General features: G+C 43.0%; 1 protein-coding gene across 11 annotated transcripts in view; it reads left to right on the forward strand.

The window, feature by feature from the left end:
- CHL1 (cell adhesion molecule L1 like) overlaps positions 1-20093 on the forward strand; it is a 128960-nt gene that overhangs the window by 56065 nt on the left and 52802 nt on the right. For all 11 annotated transcript variants that reach the window (XM_040568689.1, XM_040568690.1, XM_040568686.1 and 8 more), the window contains 3 exons: positions 15187-15376; positions 17516-17621; positions 19063-19253. In XM_040568689.1, coding sequence (XP_040424623.1) covers positions 15286-15376; positions 17516-17621; positions 19063-19253 — 388 coding nt within the window. In that variant the 5' untranslated portion in view covers positions 15187-15285. The remainder of the gene's footprint in view (positions 1-15186; positions 15377-17515; positions 17622-19062; positions 19254-20093) is intronic.

Below are 20093 nucleotides of genomic sequence, written 5' to 3' on the forward strand. Positions count from 1 at the left end.
GCACCACGCCGACGTGCCGTGTCACTGCCATTGCAGACGGAGCGGAGCTCTTTGCTGGAGATGTAGCAATTGCAGATCAAGTGATATATAATTTACTAAACTGCTTGTTAATTCTGTGACGTTATGAAATCTCCTGGGCATGTAATTACTACAAGCGTTTGCTTGACTTTACTACATAGCTTGACATATACCATAGAAGTTTGTGCCTCGTAAAATTATGACCTAGATATAAAATGCAACTATTAGGGAGCAAAATATTACCGTTAAAGGAGAATGGATGAGACTAAAAGCACTTTAAAAATGCCTTCCATGGCTTGGAATTGCAAACATCCGTACCATCTCCTGCTGATTACACGCATTATGGCAGCAATTGTTTCCCTGGCTGGGCTTTAATTTCCCGCAGCACATTGCCGCGCCGCGCTCCAGCCCGCAGTCACGGTTCTACCAGCAAGACTGTGAGGACTGCGTGGAGGGAGCATGATTGACAGATATTTTAAGCCTTTTTGTGGTTCAGGATTAGTGGCACGTTGATGTGCAAGGGTAGGATGTAGGCTGCTGGGCCCTGCCTGCTGCGGGAAGCTCTGGCTCCAGCAGGGAACTGGAAGGACTTTGGGATGCCGTTGGGGTCTTTCCTTCCCAGAGGTTCGGTGTCAGCGCCTGAGCTCTGCAGAGCCTGGAGCAAAGGTGGTGCCATCTTTGTGACGAAATTGAAATCTCACTCCTTGTTATTTGCTGTGAAAGAGCTGCTGAGAGTCTTTCAAGTTAAGAAGGTTAGCCCCTGAGCAGGGGTGAAACAATAGCGCGGGGTGTTTGAGCTGAATATTGCAGGGTGTATGCTGCACCTGCAGCTTTTTTACAGCGTGCTGACCTGGCATGTTAAGCAGGTGTTGGGTTAGCCCCAGCCTGCTTTGTGCTGGGACATCTTAGTCAGCACTGGTCCTGTCTGCACATCCCTTAGGTCTAGAAAGAGAGGAGCCACACTGTGTGCCAGTCTGGGGTGCTGTGGAGGAGTCCTGGGTGGTCCCTTTCAAGAAGAAGTGGTGCTAGAGATAACAACTAGCTCCTGGATGGATCCTCCTGGCTGCATCCTGGTGGTAGCAGCCCCGGAGTTGCTTTTGCAGACAGTGAGAGCTGCCTCTGAAAGGCTGGGATGCCCAAACTTGTCCTGGATTATGCAGGTTTAAAGTCTTTGTGGAAAACACTGGTTTCTGGGTGTGAAAGCAGTATTCCTTGTACCCAACAAGTTCGGAGAGCCAGCTTTGAACATTAGACAAGTTGAGAATGGAAACAACCTTCGCGCTCATAAAGCAAAGTTTCAAAATTGGAAACGGTGTTACAAAAGAAAGCAGAGAAAATTAGGAAACAGAAAGATGCCTTTTAAGTGGGGCTCATTAGCAGCTGCAGAAGGCGTTACCTCTGAAGGAGGAACTCGTTTCTCGTTTGTCTTGACTTTGGTGCTTCCAGCCCGACAGTGTTCAGAGTCTGGCAAAGTCTGGTAGAGGTGGGAATCCATCCCTTAGATATCACTGTTCTTTTTTAAAAAAAATATTATTATTTTATTTTTATTTTTAACTTTCTGGCTACTACTAAATGTAAATGGCATTTTATAATAGCTCTCAAGCCCTCCTCGGGACTCTGCTGATTTGGAAGACTTGTTTGTGGTGTTTGCATTTACTTGTCTGGTGCCCAGCAGGGTGCTAAGGAACTGGGCTTTACTGGAGAATGAATCAGAGGAAAACAACGATTTCAGACGTTGCCCTTTTATGTTTCTCTCAGGAAGCAGGCTGAATTGCAGACATTTGGTAACATTTTACAAATCATATAAATAATTTTAATAAATCTTCACTCTCCACTCGCTGTCCAATAAAGGTTTTCCTGACAATAGGTAACAGAAGTTGGCTCTAACCTAACCTTGCTTTGCTTTACTAATTGCTTCCACTAACTGGAAAGTCTGGGAAAGAGATTTGGTGCACATGAGTGGAATTTGATGCGTTTCCCATAGAAACAGATCAATTTATTTATTTATTTATTTGGTTGGTCGGTTTTGCCAGTTAAGGTGAAGCGAGTCAGGAGCTCTATCCTGACCTCAAAGGATACAGCCTGGTGCAGATCAGCATCCTCTGGAGCAAGTGCTACTGAACAACTCGTACAATATTGTATTTCACAATGTTTCTCGTTTTATATTTATTTATGTGAATATAGATGAGATTTTCTTGCTGCCATTAGTCTTTCTTTTTGAAATAAATTCCCACTGTGTCTCTCCACTTGGAGAGATCAAGCGGGTTTGAAATCCTGCGCTGAAGGAACATTTGCTGCTGTGCCTCAGTGAGCTGCTTTCCTCTCCCCTCCCCACAGACCGCTGGCACCGCTGCGGCATCTCCTGTTCCCCACGCAGTGCTTTGGGACCTGCGTGGTCCTACACGTGGTCCTTGGTGCTACATTCAGTTCTTCCCTAGTGCATTCCTGCTCCTGAAGCATGAGTTCTCCCAAGCCCCTGCCCTGTCTGTCTCTGTGCAGCGCTGGTCCCAAACTCATCTGCATTCCCTGCTATTCTGACAGTTTCTGCTCTCTCCCAGGAGCTGTTCACTCTCTCATCTACATCTAACAGCAGCTGCTTTGAGGCCCCGCATAGCTCTATCATGCTTGTTGGTGTCTGGTCTAATTTCCTCCTATTCTCCTCTTGCTGCCTCCTTTTTCCATAAACTTTTATCTCCCCATCTCCTTTGCATGCTCCAAGTCCCATGTTTGTCTGTGTGGCTTCACAGCACTGCACCCCTTCAGCTCCAGCCTGTGCTGCGCTCTCATTTCTGCATCAACAGGTACTGTGAGCATCCATGCTGACTGCTGAAACATCTGGGCTCAGAAAGCATTTTTTTTTTCCTCTTTATCGGTTTTATCTCCAGTGTCAAATGGGGTCTTAATGGGTGGGGGGTCTTAAAGGAGGGGGGGGTTCGCACCAAGTTGGCTCTGCTGTCTGCAAGCAGTGAGAGTCTCTGAGTCATGCTTCAACCACGTAGAGATGAGTCAAGGCAGGTGTCTGCTTTGTGAGCCATCGGCCCCAAAGCAGCCTTTGCCCAAGCAAAGTAAGTTTTTATTGGCATTTGTTCAACCCGGTTGCCTCGGGTGCTATGCCTGGGGTTACCTGTGGGAGCAACGCATGGGGCAGTTCTGCGGGGGTGAATCCAGCGCTCGCTGCTCCTGGCTGGGAGGCACGTAAAGCATCGCGGAGGCATTGCTGTACCTGGCTGTGCACAGGGTCCTGCTCTGCTGACTAAGAAGAAACTCTAAGAGAGAAATTTCTAACCTGCTGGAAAACTAGTGTTCTTGAGAATTCTTTTATTCATGTTTTGAATCTCATCTCCTTTCCCATTCTGTAGGCAAACGTGCTTAGTGTCTGTTGTGGTTTAGCATCATTTACCTGGTCAACTTTATATTTGCAGTTATAGGTGAAAGACAGGGGATAGAAGGAAAAAAAAATCGCTTTGTGAAGTACTCTGCCAATTTACCACGCCATAAAATGAGAAACTTTGGTGTAATAGCTACAGCATAATTATGTAAATGACATAATTTAATAATGATTACTAAATCCCAGCAAGTTTTATTTCTTTTCCTTATTATTAATGGTTCCCCTAGATAGCAAATGACAGGGCGCATATCAAAATTAATTTCTGTGGAGACACTGCATCACTTGGGCTGCTTGGAGTGCAGGACACCTTTCAGGCGCAGGCAGAGGGTGCTCAGCAGACTTGTTAACTCTGCAAGAACAAATGTCCATGAGGACAGAAGGAAGGGGAGAGAAAACTTGCACAGCAGCAAATATTTAATTAAAAGAGCTGCTTGGGCTGACTAGTTGTGGCAGCAGCTGCTTAAACAGAGATCAATGCTTTAAATAACTGCAGCTAAATAAAAGACGGAGGAGAGTGGAGGAGAAAGCTCAAAGGGCATGAACTGTAATTGCAAAAGAAGTTTTCATTTTTACATTGCAGTGTCTTTACTAGCCATTAGCAACTTCCCTGCCTGTTTGGAAGACCACGATATCCACAAGCTCTGGGGGTTTTACACTGCTGCCAAAGAGCAGAGAGGAGAGTGTGAAGGCAGGCAATACATCACCCGCAGCTCCTGCTCTCCCATGCCTTAGACATATTGGCTCTAATGAGGAAGTCTCCCACTGGCTGTTCTGCAAAGTGGAATAAAATACTAGTTTTATTCGAGTGTTCTATTTCAGTAGCTAGAAGATTTGCTCCTTTCTAGTGTTCCCTGACAGAACTACAGAGCCGCAGCCCTGCTCTAGGGCCTGTGGCCACTTTGACCTCATGCCAGGGAGCTGCCCTGGCCACGGGCACATTTCTGTATTTAGTAGCAGTCTCTTTGTGAGTCCTCTTTGCACCTTCTTAACCTGGCACACTGTGGCCTGCACCTCTGAAAGACCCATGCTATTCACCTAACATGAAATATTATTTATAATAAATCAGCATTTCTCAGTCAATGCCCAAGAGCATTCCTCAGGCTGCAAGACGCGGTTCAGCCATAGAATAACTGATGTTGTTTACCCCAAGGAGGTGCACATGATGAACACACCAAAGGTGCTGGACAAGCAAGAAGAGCACAGGGTGGAGGGGCGTTTCAGAGACTCCTAGAATCGTAGAATGGCTCGGGTTGGAAGGAACCTTTAAGATCATCCAGTTCCAACTCCCCCTGCCATAGACCACCCACTAGACTAGGTTGCCCAGGGCTCATTGAGCACCTCCAGGGATGGGGCATCCAGAACCTCTCTGGGCAGCCTGTTCCAGTGCCCTACCACACTCTGAGTGAAAATTTGTCTGTGTTGCGGAGAGCTGCTTGAAACGCTCAGACCTGTAAGGAACAAAGCTATGCTCGGCTCTCCTGTGCCCTAGGGAGCTTTGTGGGTGCAGGGGAGCACAAAGAAGCAGAAGCCAAGTCAGAGATGTTTGAGAATAAAGTGCATGGAAGGTCACGTTGCAGTGCTTGTCTTTTTAATAACTGACTCTCTGTGGTTTTCTGAGCTGTTCTCTGATCAGCATTTCTAAGGTGCGTAGCGAGATGTGCGTTATGGGTAAGGGTTACAGGGCAATAGATGGATCTATCCGTGTGGTGCAATACAAATGAGGTGAAAAACAACACGATCAACAGTATTTATGATTTCTTCAGCTTTTAGAGGAAAAGGTGGCGTAACACAGACGGTGCTTATAGAAGCTCTGTGCAAAGTGTATGACACAGTTTTCACGTGCACAACGTGGAAAGCGCTTATTCCCGATGTGCATGTAATTGATTAGTACAACACATCTGCGGATGGGCTGATGAGCGAAAGTCACACTTGTTCTGAAGAATATCATGTTATGGGCTGAACGGGTAACGAAGGCCATGGTTCTGCATTGTTGATATTTAACATTAAGGTCCTCCATACAGTTTTATGCAACTTGAAAAGATTGTAATAATTCAAGCAGAATTTTCTATTTCTGATGGATGTTTACTTACATTGTACTTCTAATTTATTTTTATTTGCTTTAATTTTAAGTGAGATGGAGTTCAGATTTTTCTAAAAATGGGGTAAGGAAAAATATGGTACGTTTGTGCTTGACATTGGTACAGTCATGTCCCAGGGAAATGGTAGCAGCTCCAGCTTTTGGAACAAGGACTTGGCAGTGGGCAGTGCAGTTTAGTTGTATACATCTTACTGCTCCCATGGAAAGCAAAACACCAAAAGAAAAGAGAAAGGAACATTACTGTTGTAACCACACTTGTGTGTAGTTAGTGGGCAGTGCCTTTGTGTTCTGATCTGTATTTCTGTCCTTTGGTTTTGGGAGATGCTTTACCTAACTCCTACCAGCTAGCTGAGGGAACAGACTCGGTTTACCCACAATTTCCTTATCTCCATGTACTTGTTGGTAAATAGATGGGTAATCATACATATTTAATGGCTTCTAGACTGTCTGGATGGTGTGTGTGCTGCGTGTTTTGCTTCCTCATTATTGTGTACCTAGGCACCTTAGTTGGACTCAAATCTGTATGAAGATTTTCTGTGTGATCACCTGAAAATAATGCAGACACTGGAAACTGCTTTTCTCTGTCTTCTCAGTAGTGAAAGGGCTGATGAACATGGATCCAAAAGAGAAACAGAATTTGTCTTTTTCCTTTATTTCAGAGCTGCTGCAGATACATTCAATATATTGTCAGCTAACTGTCTTCACTTTAGTTGATTGATGTCTTGATTCACTACTCTGAACAAAGGCATTAATGGAGAGAAGCAAGTGCTGCAGCTAAAAACTCCTCTGGTTGTAGAGTATGACAGTAGAAACGCTGCATGAGCAAGTGCAGAAAACTTTCAGTCCCTGCTGCCCACGACCAGAAGTAATCCTCACGTTATCAGCAACCCCGTTCCCTTGAAAACCTCGATACAAAACATTTCCATTAACATAAGCCATCAAAGCAAAATGATGACCCGATAAATTGTAATATTATGCTATTTAGTAGAATATCTCAGGCACTTCCATTAAGATTATGAACTTCTTCCTCGCTGGAGATCCCAGTCAAAAACTCATCCCGTCAGTTTCTCACGTGCCTCAGAAGAGATCATTGTGGTTGTTCTCCTTTGGTTTTAGGATTTGATGCGTGCAAGCTGCTGGGATTCTTCTCTTGGGATCTTGGGAACACACCTGGGGCAAAGGAAGGAACGGTGCAGTTCCACCTGTCAGGGACGGATCAGAAACAATTCATCCCTAATGAATCAAGTAGGAATAATTGCTGTTTGCTGCTGTTTTTAGGGTAATTCACTTGCAGTTAAATACCGTTTTCTCCCTGTGCACATTGTCACCTTGCTACAAGCACAGGGAACTCAAGTAAACATGGACCCATGCTGTGAAAATCACTACACAAGGTGGGAACCTCATCGCTCTGCAGTGGTTTCTGTCACTGTCAGGTGATTTTCCTGCCACGGGGATGGCCCCCATACCACGCGCATGCCACACTCTTCATACAGCCCATTAGCTCCTGGGTGCTCTAAATTTTCCCCCCTCTTTTACTACCTGATAAAGTGCAGCCTTTCTCCAGTAACTTCCCAGCAGGAGACTGGGAGAGGGATGTGCCGATTTACCCGGGTTTTATGGGGAATGAGCAATCTCATTAAACCTTGGGGCTGCGGGGCAGGACCCTGCCCACGCCTCCAGCCCACCAGGGCTCTGTAGAGCCCCTGGCCCGAGCTGGGTCTCAAGGTGAGGCAGGGATCCTCCCGGAGGCGTTGCTTTGCTATAAGGCGTTTGTTGCTATTGCCACGAGAAAGCTCATGACTTTCCCATTGTTCTCCGCTTTGAAACAAGGAGAATGAGCGTGCGAAAGAACGAAGTGCCTTTGCCACAAATTCATTGTGAAACCAGGAGAATTTGCATCGCCTCCACTCGAGGAGGCTGTCTTCTGCAGTCTCATCTGAAAACAGACCGCAACCTGCTTTTATGTCTTTTGTGCCCGGCTGACACGCCGTCATTTCCAGTCATTCAGCCCTGGTGCTACTGTACTTTGTTTTGGGCTTCATGCTTGACCTATGAGCTGAAATGCTAATCGCTGATGAAAATTTTGAGTAATATGAAACTAGTTTCAGCCAGAAATGTGGTAAGGTCATTTAGGACATGTTGTGTCTCAAGTTTAAAATAATAGTAATAATAAAAGCTTCAGACTATGGTTTAATTTTTAACCAGCTGGTGTGCTTTCAGCTATATCCCTAAAGCTCACATCTCTGCTGTTTTGCTACCAGCATGGGGGAATGACTGTCACTGTGTGTCTGCGGGCTTGTGAAAAAGCCATGTGTACAACATTCCTCCCTTACAGCTTTATCTGCTGGTGCTGGAGCAGGCACGCTGATTCCACTGTTTAACAACTACTGAATAAATGTATGGCCATGCCTTTAGGAAAAGGTGATGCAAGGGATACACTTGGGGGGGTTAGACTGCTGTTACCTCTGTAAATGTATGCATATATAAAACCATTATAATTTTATTATATTTTTATATATTTTATTATATTTTTATATTTTATTTTTAATTTATATTTTATTTTTATATTTTATATTTTTATATTTTATTTACATTTTATTTTTATATTTATTATATTTTATATTTTAAATGTATATTTTTATATATTTTATATATATTTTTATAATTTTATGATGGCTTGTGCAAGTATTACGTAAACTGTGCTTTATAATGCGATGGAGAAATATAGTCTAAAATTACAGTAGGATACTTTGAATTTAATTTTAACTTTAGATATCATAAAAACTTGCTAATTAAATAATTGTAGATCTCTTAGAAGTTTGTAAAGCATTTACAAAAAAGCAATTTATGCTGCAGGATGTAGTATATACAGCTCAAGTACACTATCTTAAATCCAGATTTTCCCCTGAAATAGAGAGATTGCTGCCATAGTAAAACTAGAAGAAGGCTAGAAGGAGTTAAGGGCAAAGGTACGGATGGGTTCCTACTCAGGAAAGGACCAAATTCATCCCTATAGACACACCTGTTACAGGGAGCCCCTGTGCTCCTGTAGCTGGGAGTTGCTGCCTCTGCCCTGCACATTGCGTGCAGGACCCATTCAGCTCTGCCCGGCCCCTCTGGGTCCCTCAACTCATAGCCGTTAATTTTCTGTGTTTTCTTGGCTCTAAGTGCCTAAAATAATGAGGGCTATTCTGTAGCCCACAAGAGGAATGTTTTTATGTCAGGCCATAAAAGTCTGTGTTGCATGTCCTGGTTGCTGATGTTAGAGGATGGGAAGATGTGAGCGTGAGACAGCAATATTCCCTTGTCCTCATGCTCCTGGCTGGTCCCCAAGGCTCCTAAAAACTACGCGTGGCAATTCACATAGAGCGAACCAGGTGACCCAGTTTGAAAATGAACTGGGGAAAGAGCCCAGAATGAGAGACTCATTGTCTCAGGTGATGGGGATCAAAATACATCATCATTTAAGAAAAAAGAAAAAGGTACTTAAATTTGTGGAAGATACACCCATTAGTAGCTGTTATGGACAAAAGTTTAGGTGCACCACCTGTCTCAGAAGGTCATTCCACAGCTGTAGGAAGCAGCAGGATGCATGCTCCTGGGGAGCAGTGCTCTGCAGTGCTGCTGCTGACCCATGTGGTCCCATCAGCAGGATCAGGCCTTGGAGTCACCTGAGTTCGGCTCAGTGGTGAACGCCACCACTCTCCGTAAGTCAGTTCACATGCTTGTATTTATTCACATATTTAAGAACATCCATAATGGTAGCATTTGGCTATGGGGCATTTAGGTTTGTACGCACCTAATTGTAGGAATGACCCCGCCAGCAGTTATCTCGACTTACTTATATGTGCTGTGTCCATGATGCTATAACTAAAGTTTAATGATGTATTTAGCATAAACAACATACTGTTCACAGTTAATACTTATTTCTTTGCTTATGAGTAAGTTAAGCTAGACATTGATTTTCACTCTGTGGGTTTTGTTTGTTTGTTTGTTTGTTCGTTTGTTTTTGAGCCTTTATTGCCCCCACAGGCCTTGCAGGGCAGCCAACTTCCGAGTAGGTTTTGTCATGAATATCCTCAGCTTCAGACGGGAACTTTGTTTTCAGCTTTTGTGTAATTTGTATCAATTCTGTTGTTTTATCAAATGTTCTGGGTCTTAAGCTTGCTTACACAATTTTCACGGAGAGCAGATACAGGGGTGGGGAGTTTTATTTAAGGTTGCTCAGCTTAAGTTTACAAATGATCCTCTGCAGGGCCAGGTCGCGTTCAGTCACCGTTAGGTGGGTTCAGCAGCTAGACCTAAATGGGTACTGATGTATTATTTATTCAGTTCAAATACCATGTATTGCCCAGTTCCACGCTGGTAGTAAAACCAAACTCATACAGACTTGAAGGGAGCCATCCAAAGAGCACAATGGAAATGCAAGCAAAAATTTATTCAGATAATCCTAAATTACATGAATCACATTGGTGAAATGGCAATAGGGAATCATTTTTTATTTTATTTTTTTAGAAAAGCCTGAAGATCTCACATTCACAGACACCTCTAGATCCTAGAAGTGAGGCTTTGCATTGACAAGCAGTTACCAACAAGCAGACCACATGTACTGGTTAGAAGCCCCATTTCTGTAGTTTCCAGTCGTTGTGTGCATGTATAAGATGTGTAAGGCCTTAAGAAATATGATGCCTGTACCCGATGATTTAGCAGTACAGCTCTTCAGCTGCTAGGTGTACGAAACAAATTAAATCAGAGCTGTCAGGTGCTGGGCAATTATAAGGACAGAGTGATGACCAAGAGAAAGCATTAACCATTCACAGCCAGCTTGTAGATGGCTTGCAAGCATAGGGTGTGTTGTGCGGAGACTGGGAGGATAGCATTTTAGGATTTTGCTGGAAACAGCTGGGAGTAGACAGGGAATGTGCAAAAATGGTCCCCTGTGGGGAGGCGGTGGGACAGGAGATGCTCATGTGCAGCATTTCCCAGCCTCGCCTTGCCGGTGAGGTCACGTCTGGCGCTCCCAGCCACTGCCTGGCTTCTCCTCCAGCTAAACAGCACCTGGTGAGCCAGGCTCCCCACACCCCTACTTGTTTCCTAAAGCTTTGTCCCAGGGAAATTCGTGGTACTACTTACACTGGTTCTTAAATCAACGGTGTTTCTCCTGCTTGTCCTGCTGTAAAATGTTTCACAGTCTTGCGTGCATATTTCTTTAATCTTTATATGCATTCTGTCACATTTTTAGTTTTCATTTTGGGTGGTTGAAAGATCTAAAGACTAATAGATTCCAAAATTGGGAAGGCACAAAAGCTGAAATCATGTTCGAAACACTTTTTCTAAAATAAAGTTGAGACATTGTCTAAGTGCAATAAAAGCTAGTACTTTACCTGTGCTGTCCAATAATGTTCATAAAGTCCTTGGCAAGATAAATAATGCCCAGGCTCCTCTCACTAAACCTCCTGGGAGTGAGGTTGCGTCTAAAAAAAGTCTTCATTGTCTATATGCTACAGCCTAGTACCTGTTTGGGAAATATTTTACCACAGCAGGAAGACCCTTTCTGATTTGGATGATTACTTTAATCACCTCCAGAATTTGCATCGTGGACTACTTTCCTGAGGAGTAACAACTTCCAAAAATAAGCTACTGGGATGGAGTCAGGTGAAGGTTATCTTCTCACTGCTACATGCACTGAGACATCCAAAAGCTTTTAGGAGAAAAGCCGTGTATAACATTGACACCTGAAGTGAAAGGATGGGTCCTTATGAATATTCCTCCTCATCCTTTCCAAATATATCCAGACATATGAATGAGTCTGCAGGCGGTATTGTGTTTTGTTGTGTTTTGTTTGTTTTGTTGTGTTTCAGGGAAATAAAAAGCCCTATAGCAGCATAAACGCTGCAGTCGTAGCATCACATTTAAGGTTTCACTAGCATAAATATCAGCCTGTCTCAGCTAACTAGCGAAGCAGGAAGGTTTTATTACTCAGGGCATGGGAGAGCGCAGAGGTGTGTTCTTCCAGCCAGTGGGATTTAGTCAGTGCTCTGGATGCCAGAGGGTGGCTTTGCCAACCTGGTGGGAGGCGATAAAGAAAATCGGAAGCTAGAGAAGCTGCTGGTCTTCTGAGATGGGGGAAGTCTGTCACTCAGGCTGGGATTCTCTTTTTATCTGTGACTGTATCCAAGAATTAGCGTACTTAATTAAACTCCTGTGCTATACAGACACTTATCTTGCAACATATGGTCTAATTAAATAACCAAATTTTCATTTCTCATACCAGGAAACATTTATATGTGTGTGTATATATATATATATATATATATATAATTTTTTTTTCCCGAGTTTTGTTCTGCTGTTCTGTGACTGGGGCCACCCCTGAAGGCTGTAACTTCTAATTACCAACAGCTTTTATTTAACAATCTTGTAATATATATGTCACTGAGAAATTAAATCTGATTCTAGCTAATGAAAAGGTCACTTCAGAAATGTACCAAATATTAAGCTGTGGGAATTCAGTACTTGCATTAATATTTGCACTCTACAGAACTTACACAGCAACCAAATTGTGCATATTTTAAGAGGGAAACAAATAGCTGAGATTGATGCCTTTTTTAATAGTACAATGTAATTTCTCTTGGAAGCACTAGACCTCTAATCTGGGAATTTTGGCTGTCATTCTGCTACTGTTTATGAGCAATTTTAATGCAGTAATTACATGTAGGGAAAATTGTTCACTAGGTTTATGAGATAAATGGGATTTATTTATTTACTTTTGCTGTTTAGTTGTCCAATATTTATATTACATGTTTCTGGGAGCAATGGTATACAATAATGTAATCTGGAACGGCATCATTCCTTAGAAATACTGATATTTTGAAAGATTCGTTCACTGTAAGTAAAAGGCAGCTCATTAAACAAACAAATGAGCTGTCCTTAGAGCAATCAGTATTTACTATTAACCAAACAGCACAGTAAATAATGAATTGCAGGTAAGGAACTACAGATAAGTATATGCAGTGAATTCAAATTACTTGAGTTAAGCCTGAGGCTGACGGAAGAGGGAAAAATAGGGAGGAAGGGGAAAAGGAAAAAGGAGGAGAAGGGATCAGAAATGTAACGTTTCTTGCAGCGTTCTTGTTCGTTGTGCTGAGGAAAGGTTTTCTCCCATCAGCTTTTGCCACCCCAGTGCAAGGGATGCTGCAGCTAACTCCTAGGGAGAACAAAGGAGAATTTGGGATTCCTGGGAAAAAAAACAGGTATCCAACTCAAGCTGCGGGGCTGTTCCAGCTTCCTGCAGAGCAGAGCAGTTGTTTTTACGAAGGTCAAGATTTTGCAGGTTTTTATCTGGCTCACACTGGCCCCCAGGAGAGTGCTGTGCTTTGGCACTACTGAGACCGAAACCTGCCCCTTGCTGCCAAGTTCTTGTGCAGCTACCTCATTTATTTCTCCAAATTGCTTAAGCAGTTAAATTGTTCATTTGCTAGGAACTGGCACGAGATGAGAAATTTTGGTTTGGGTTTTAATCATCATAGGAGCGAAGCATCATGCTGCCTGTTTGGGTACGTGGCAGCGCTCGAGGCTGGGATGGATGGGGGAGCCTGGGAGATGGCCGGGGTTGGTGATTTGGGAAGGGGCTGAGGGGGTGTTTGGGTGCTGGATATGGGGGGGAAGGTCTGTGAGTGGGTGAGGGAATTGGCAATTTCATCTGAGCTGTGGGCTTGAGGCTTGGTGGGAGAGCCAAAACATGACTGTCGTACAAAGCACATGGTGCCTGCCGGCCCTGCCTGCATGTCACCCTAACTGAGGTTACTGGCTTGATGAGGGATGTCTCCACCTGTCCGTCCGCTGAGGGCCATCATTTTTTTTTTTTTCCTTGAGTTTAATCTGTAGCTGCACAACGCTTTGTGCCATTCATGTAAAAGGAAACTCCCTCCTCCTCCTTGGTCTGCAGCCATAGCAAACTGCCTGCCTTCTGCAATGTCAGTGGCCGCTGCTCTAGGCCCCAGAGCACCCTCAGCATGTGAGGGAAGAAGAGGGCCTTGCTGCCATCAGTGCTCCACTTGGGAGCAGCAAGCCTGGTTGGACTTCTGTGAACAGAAACTGCAGCTGTGTGGCTGGGGGATTGCTGTCAGAGCTTCTGTGTCACTGTGAATGATGGGGGTGGATCTGGACCTGAGGGTCTGTGAGCACCAGGAAATCCCACACAGGCCGAGGCTGCGCAGCTGTCAGGTATCGGCACCTGGGGGATCAGGGTGCCTCCAGGCCATGTGTGCCCACCACACACTGGGCTGCAGTAGGGAATAAGGATTTTACTAGACAGAGCTTTGGAAGGGCCTCTTCCTCGCAAGTCAGGGCTGGGAGGAATCAAGTCAAAGGAAATTTCTAATGCCACAAACCAGAGTGTGCTGCTGCTGCTGGGTGCTGCCTTAGCTGCACCTAGTGGGTCCCTGTCCCCGTGTCCCTGTCTGTGCTGTTCCCCTCTGCCCAGCGAGGCACTGAGCAGGTCAGCAGCTTCTTCCACTAGTGAATGCTTGGTGCCTAAGATACTTATAAGACATCTGTTTTTTAGCCTCATTTCTACACAAATTAGGCTTATGGGATTATCATGTCTGTCTGTTGTCCTCTCGTTGGCCAATTTCAATCTTAAACCAGGGATTTTGGTCTCAAAGATGTTGATTTCCAGGAAGGTTGAAGGAATAAAAGTTATCCTGGTAGCACCTTTGCAGAAAGGAGAGCTGACATGAGAGGGAACGTGCTGGGTGAAGGAAATCTCAGCTCTGTGCTTTGTAGGGACCTGGCTTGAACAAGCTGAAGGGGCTGTGCAGCTGATGCATCGGGTTGTCCCTGCATCGTAGCAGCCCTGTCTCAGAAACTGCTCCTGCAAAATTATCCTGACAGCTGAAGTCTAAATTTTTCATGACGCATGTCCTTTAAGTGCTATGAGTTAGCAGATACAAAACATACTATGCGCTCATTAATATTTCACTGAGATATTGCAAATGGTGCTGATAACTGAAACCCTCCATGTACCTACATTTCTAGGGCTCTCTCTCCTTTACTCCTCTGTGAGTTGCACTTAAACACTAATTAGAGCTGAAATTTTTCTCCTTTGGCTGGTGCCCGGCATTTTTGCCTTGTAATGCAGAGCCTAATGATGTACAATGGATTGTGTAAAACCTACCTGCAGTAGTTCTGGGATTATGGAGTAAAAGCGGAGGTTTCATGTTCTGGTCCTTATTAATGAACTAAATTGGATTAAGCCTCCTTTTTTAGACATAAATGAAAGATAAAAGACATATGAGATTTATGAGTAAGGTCATTAAAGTACTAAATTTCTCTCATTAGGTCTGTTACATTACTTTCCAACTTGCACAACTCTCATTAGAAAAATTTATGAACTGGAATGATTACAAATATACCATGTTTTAAGCCATCCCTGCTTTTAATTGCAAAGCAAAAAAGAATTATAGTTCTGTGCTATAATTGATATGTACTTTTTTTGCAAGTATTTTTTGTTAGAGATTTAATGTAGAACCTTCCCAAAGCCAAGGGGTCGGGGGAGAGGAGAGGAAACTGTACCACTTTGTGCAATTTAGCTGCAAATCCTGAAGCATTGCTTTACTTTAGTAACCTCATTAGAACCAAGTTAATATTGCAAGCTAATATGGCTCTTTCTTCTCCTTGCTAGACGTCCAATTTCCCATACTTACATCTGATTTGAATTGATGGTGAGAGGAAGCATAAGGTATCTCTCATTCTGTTTGGACTCCTTGTTTACAGAAGAGTGATGGAGATGCTATTACACACAAAAAGGATCACCATATGCCTGTTTTTCTTTGTACTGAGTTTGGCAGCAGCTATTGAAATACCATTATCAGGTGAGTTGTAGCTATTTACTGAACACTTTGCTGTTGTGTTTTGGTATCCTTTTTTTTTTTTTTTTTTTCATTTTTACCTTTCCCTGAAGAAAAAAAAATATTAAATCCTACTTTTCAGTTGTTTTATTTTGAATTTAATTCTGCCAGAACATGGCCTTTGGGAAATCCAGAAGTGATAAAAATGTAAGACACTTTGTTTGGACTTGTTTAAATGCAGCAGTAAACTTGTCTAATAACATCTATTTGATGTTCAAGATCCAACACACCGCTTAGCTCCAAGGGTTCTGCTTTGTCCTTCACGTAAATTCCTCATTTTGGCTCTAAATCTCCCTGAAGCTTGGATGATGTACACGCAGCCTTATTTACTTGTCTCACAACCTGCTGTCTCAGCCTGAAGAAGGAGCAGGTGTATGTCTCAGAGAGTACATTAGTCCCCAGAGAAGAATTTCCTATGCCTCACGTACCACCCTGGGGAGCACTGGCTTTATCCATCTCTGACAGGGAAGCATTCAAACTGCCTGTTTTACATGGCTGTTACGTGTTCAGTACATGGGAAATATGGGATGAGGCTCGTATGGGACAACCCCGTGAAAGCCTGTGGATGCCAAAGCCCGGGGGAACCAGAAGGATTACAGATTACAGTTTGCTTTGGGGTACAACAAAACTCAGCAGTACTGGGTTTTGGATGAAGCATGCTGAGGGAGAAGGAAATGTAGGCTTTTTGCAGGTGTTTAGGTGCTGTGGCCTCAGAGCAGGACATGGGCCCTCTGCAGGGCGTTGCGTGGGCCTGCCACGGGCTGTTTGCTGCCGGGATCCCTGGCTGCAAAGGAGATGATGATCAAGCAGGTTTCTAGCATATTTTCCTAAAGCTACCCAAACTCCAGTGAAGGAGATGGAAGTGTTTTGAAGGAAGGTACCACAGTGGCTCCCAGTGTTTCAGTAGAGCAGAAGTGGAGCTGGGACTGCAAAGCGCAGAACAAACTGTCTGGGCAACCACTGTCCTTAAGTACCTACACGGGGGAGCCATCGAGCCCTCAATGTACTTTAATGAAGCACTTTATGTTTTAATAAAAAGGAATTATGTCTGATCAGTGGTGCTGGTGGGCTTGGAAGTGCTTGGCTTTGAGACCACACAGTATGGTATGATACCCTGGTTTGCTTCAGCTTTGAGCTTCTTGGGCTTAAAAGAGAAACCAAAGATGTTAATTTTCTTCCCGGTTGCCTATAACAATATGATGATCCTATTATCCCCTGCTCCACAGCAGGGTGCATCCTCCTTTCTGCAGCTCTGTTACACAGACATTTGCAACACTTTAATTTCCTTAGGAAAAGAAAAGTTAGTGAAACATCACTGCATAACTGCGGTACTGCTAGTGGCTTGTCTGCTCTGGAGGGTGCATTAGGTCGTCTGTGCAGCCAATAGATTTCCTTGTAATTTTATCAATAGATTTCCTTGTAATTTTATCCAGGATGGAGACAAGTTTGCTACTTCATGTTTGTGTATCTGTGTCTGTAAGTCTGTGTATTAAAAAGCCAGCTATTAACTTCACCATGGAATAAACATGAGGCAAGGTAGTGCTCTGGCAACCAAGATATTCATACACATGTGGGCTTATTTCATGGGGGATATTTTTGGGGTGAGTTCTGCCTCATAATTTCTTACTGAAACAAGTTTCCATATGGTGAAAGCCACAGGCTGTTGAGTTGCTGTGTTTATAAACAAGTGTGTGGTACATGTTGGGAGCTGCACCGTCAGGCATGCAGCTGGTTATTGAAAGGTCAGTCCTGCTGTAGCCCTGCTCTCCAGCTCTGCTCTGGCTTTGGATTTGGCATTAGCATGGCCCAACCTCTTCTCTGTTTGGATGGGATGGTTATACGTGGAAGCAGACACCAGCAGTGCTCACTGAGGGCATGGCCAAGTGCAGTCAGTGCTCCAGCTCATGCTGCCGAGGCATGAAAGTGTGCAGTTTTGGGAGCAGAGTGCTGTCAATGCCAGGAAGATGATGATCATCATCCTTTACTTAAAGCAAGCCTCACTCTTTGCAGCAGTAAGGCAATTCTGACATTGTACGTTTCAGAGAAAGACCTTCAGCAGTTTTGTTTGAAAGGGGTTTTAATCTGCTGCCTCTTTGTGTTCAGTTGCACAGCTTCCAACAATCACGGAGCAATCTCACACCCAGGTTGCCTACCCTTTCGATGAGGACTTTACAATTAAATGTGAAGCTAGAGGAAATCCACAGCCCACGTAAGTACTGCTTTCACCTGGAGAACCAAGTAGAAATTGGGTTTGCTTTTAGCCTTTGCCAAACATTATTCCTTTTCTGAGGAGGAAAGGAACAGCTGGTGTACAGGAACCAGCTCGTAATTGCAAGGCGAGGTTAAACTTTGTGTTTACATTTAGACCATTCAGCCTTTTTTTTTTTTTTTTTTTTTTTTCCTTCTTTCACTCACTACATGATTAGATATTAACATGCCTTTTTCTTGTTAGGTGGTGTTTCACTTCTCTAGCACAGGCCAAGTTCACCCCATGATACTCATGACCTGGGCTGGGCTATGCTGCAGAAGACAAGGGGTGTGCTGTGGCTCTTCTGCCTTTTCCACAGCAACCCTAAAAATACCAAATATATTTTGTGATTAACAAAAACATAAAAATAACGTAATGAAAGCTCCTCCTGAGACTTCCACCACTGGGTGGTGTATGGGCTAAATTAACAACTGGTTTGCATGTAATTTTTGCTGTTTAATCCTTCCCCTCCTCTTTTTTTTTTTTCTTTCCGATTGGAGATTTGTATCTTAACAAATTTTCTTCATTTCCTTTTCCTTTGACTGTTTGTCAGTGGATCAGTGAAAAGTTCTCCAGTGTATTTAAATATATGTGCTAGAGTTGACCAGGCATTAGGACCCCGTATTCCTCTTTGCAATGTAGCAAGGCATTATTGCCAATACTGCTGAAGAGCCAAAATATACATTTCTGTTGGCGTTAAGTTGCTATTTTTAAACACTGAAAAATGTTGACAAACATACATTTCACTAAATGCCTGTTATACTGTAATTTCCAGCTGTCTCAGATTCTGAATCAGTTTAGCCCATCAGTTTTAGCCCACATTCAAGCTACCTGAGACTTTGAGATACATCAGCTGTGACCAATACTTAGGCATTAATCAAAATCACACCCCAGTAGCAACAAAACTGTGTTCAATGTCAAAACCAGGAGAAACTCAGTAGTCTCCTCAATTTCTCCTGGGTTTGGTGATGGTACCTCCTGTAGATGGTGAGAAGAGCTACTACATATGCCAAAAGTTCCAACTATCCTACAGATAGAGTTGTCTTATTTGGTGTTGTATTGTGTTTTTTGTTTGTTTTTGCAGACCTATACTTCCTTCCACAGTGTGGCTCTTGCTTTCACAGATTGCATCTCTCATTTATTGTCCTTGCCTTAAGCTCTCTATTCTTATTTCATGTCACAATCAGTTACCCAAAAGTAAAGTGTCCAATAACAGAGACACGCCCAATAGCTTGCACAAGCTATGACAGCACTGTGTTCATTTTACCATCCACCTCCTTTTATTTCAAGCTTTTTTCTTTTGTTTTGACACTGCAGTGTTGGAATGATATTTACCAGTGGCTTTGTACTGTAGTGCACTCTACCGTGACTGGTCCTTTGTGACACTTGTATTATTTTTCAGCTTCAACTGGACTAAGGATGGAAAACCGTTCAATTTATTGTCTGATCCAAGGATAATTACATTCAACAACTCTGGGACATTTGTGATTCAGAACCATGGAATCATCACCAATTTTCAAGGGAAATATCGTTGTTATGCATCCAACGTGCTCGGAACTGCCATGTCAGAAGAAATCGAACTAATTGTTCCAAGTAAGGGCTTTTGCTTTACTTTCATTATGCTTTTTAAGATTAAAAACTATGGGAAGGACCAGTTACCAATGCAATATATAGCAAAATGTGTATGGTTTGTAATTCAATGAATACTGGAAGGAAAACTTTGTCCTCCCTGTAATGATTTTATTTCATTCCAGTTTTTGAGGCCAGAAATCTGAATGACAAAATCTGAATGCAGGGGTTCAGACAATAACACTGGTCTTGCAGGTTTCCAAGTGCTGATACTGATGCTCCTTACTACCTTTATTGAACACAAAAGCAACTAAGTAAATTGTGTATGTTTTCCCAGATCTATTAATTTGGAAAACATTTATTGTTTACTTCTGCTTTCTGAGTATCTTCTACCACAGTTTGCTTCTAGAGGATGGGTTAGTGGGTAAATTAGTATAAACTTTTTAATAGCCATCTCAGGAGAACTGGGTGTTCAGTGACAAAATAATTATTTGCTTTGACTTGGCTATTTAAAAGCTTTTATAAAGCACTTGCTTTGCCTGTTCCATAAAACCCATAAGAATTCTTTTCTAGTTTGTATTTACTTAAAGCCTCTACTTCCTCTTGTGATGTTTCCACTTGTAATACTTTGCTCTTGCTGTAAAGAAGAAAGCATAAATATTCATGAGAATTGTAGTCTGATAAATTCTCTGCCTAATCTAGCCAGACATTATTTGTGTGTGAGCTGATGCCAGCACATCATCAATATATAGAAATTAAAATATTTGGTGAGAGAAAACAAGTAGGGACAAAGGAAGAAAGAAAGAAAGAATGGCATAAATCATGAAATTGTGAAAAGAATGCATTAAAAATTAAAAACAGTGA

The sequence above is a fragment of the Cygnus olor genome, chromosome 10 (genome assembly GCF_009769625.2).
Source record: "Cygnus olor isolate bCygOlo1 chromosome 10, bCygOlo1.pri.v2, whole genome shotgun sequence".
Taxonomy (NCBI): Eukaryota; Metazoa; Chordata; class Aves; order Anseriformes; family Anatidae; genus Cygnus; species Cygnus olor.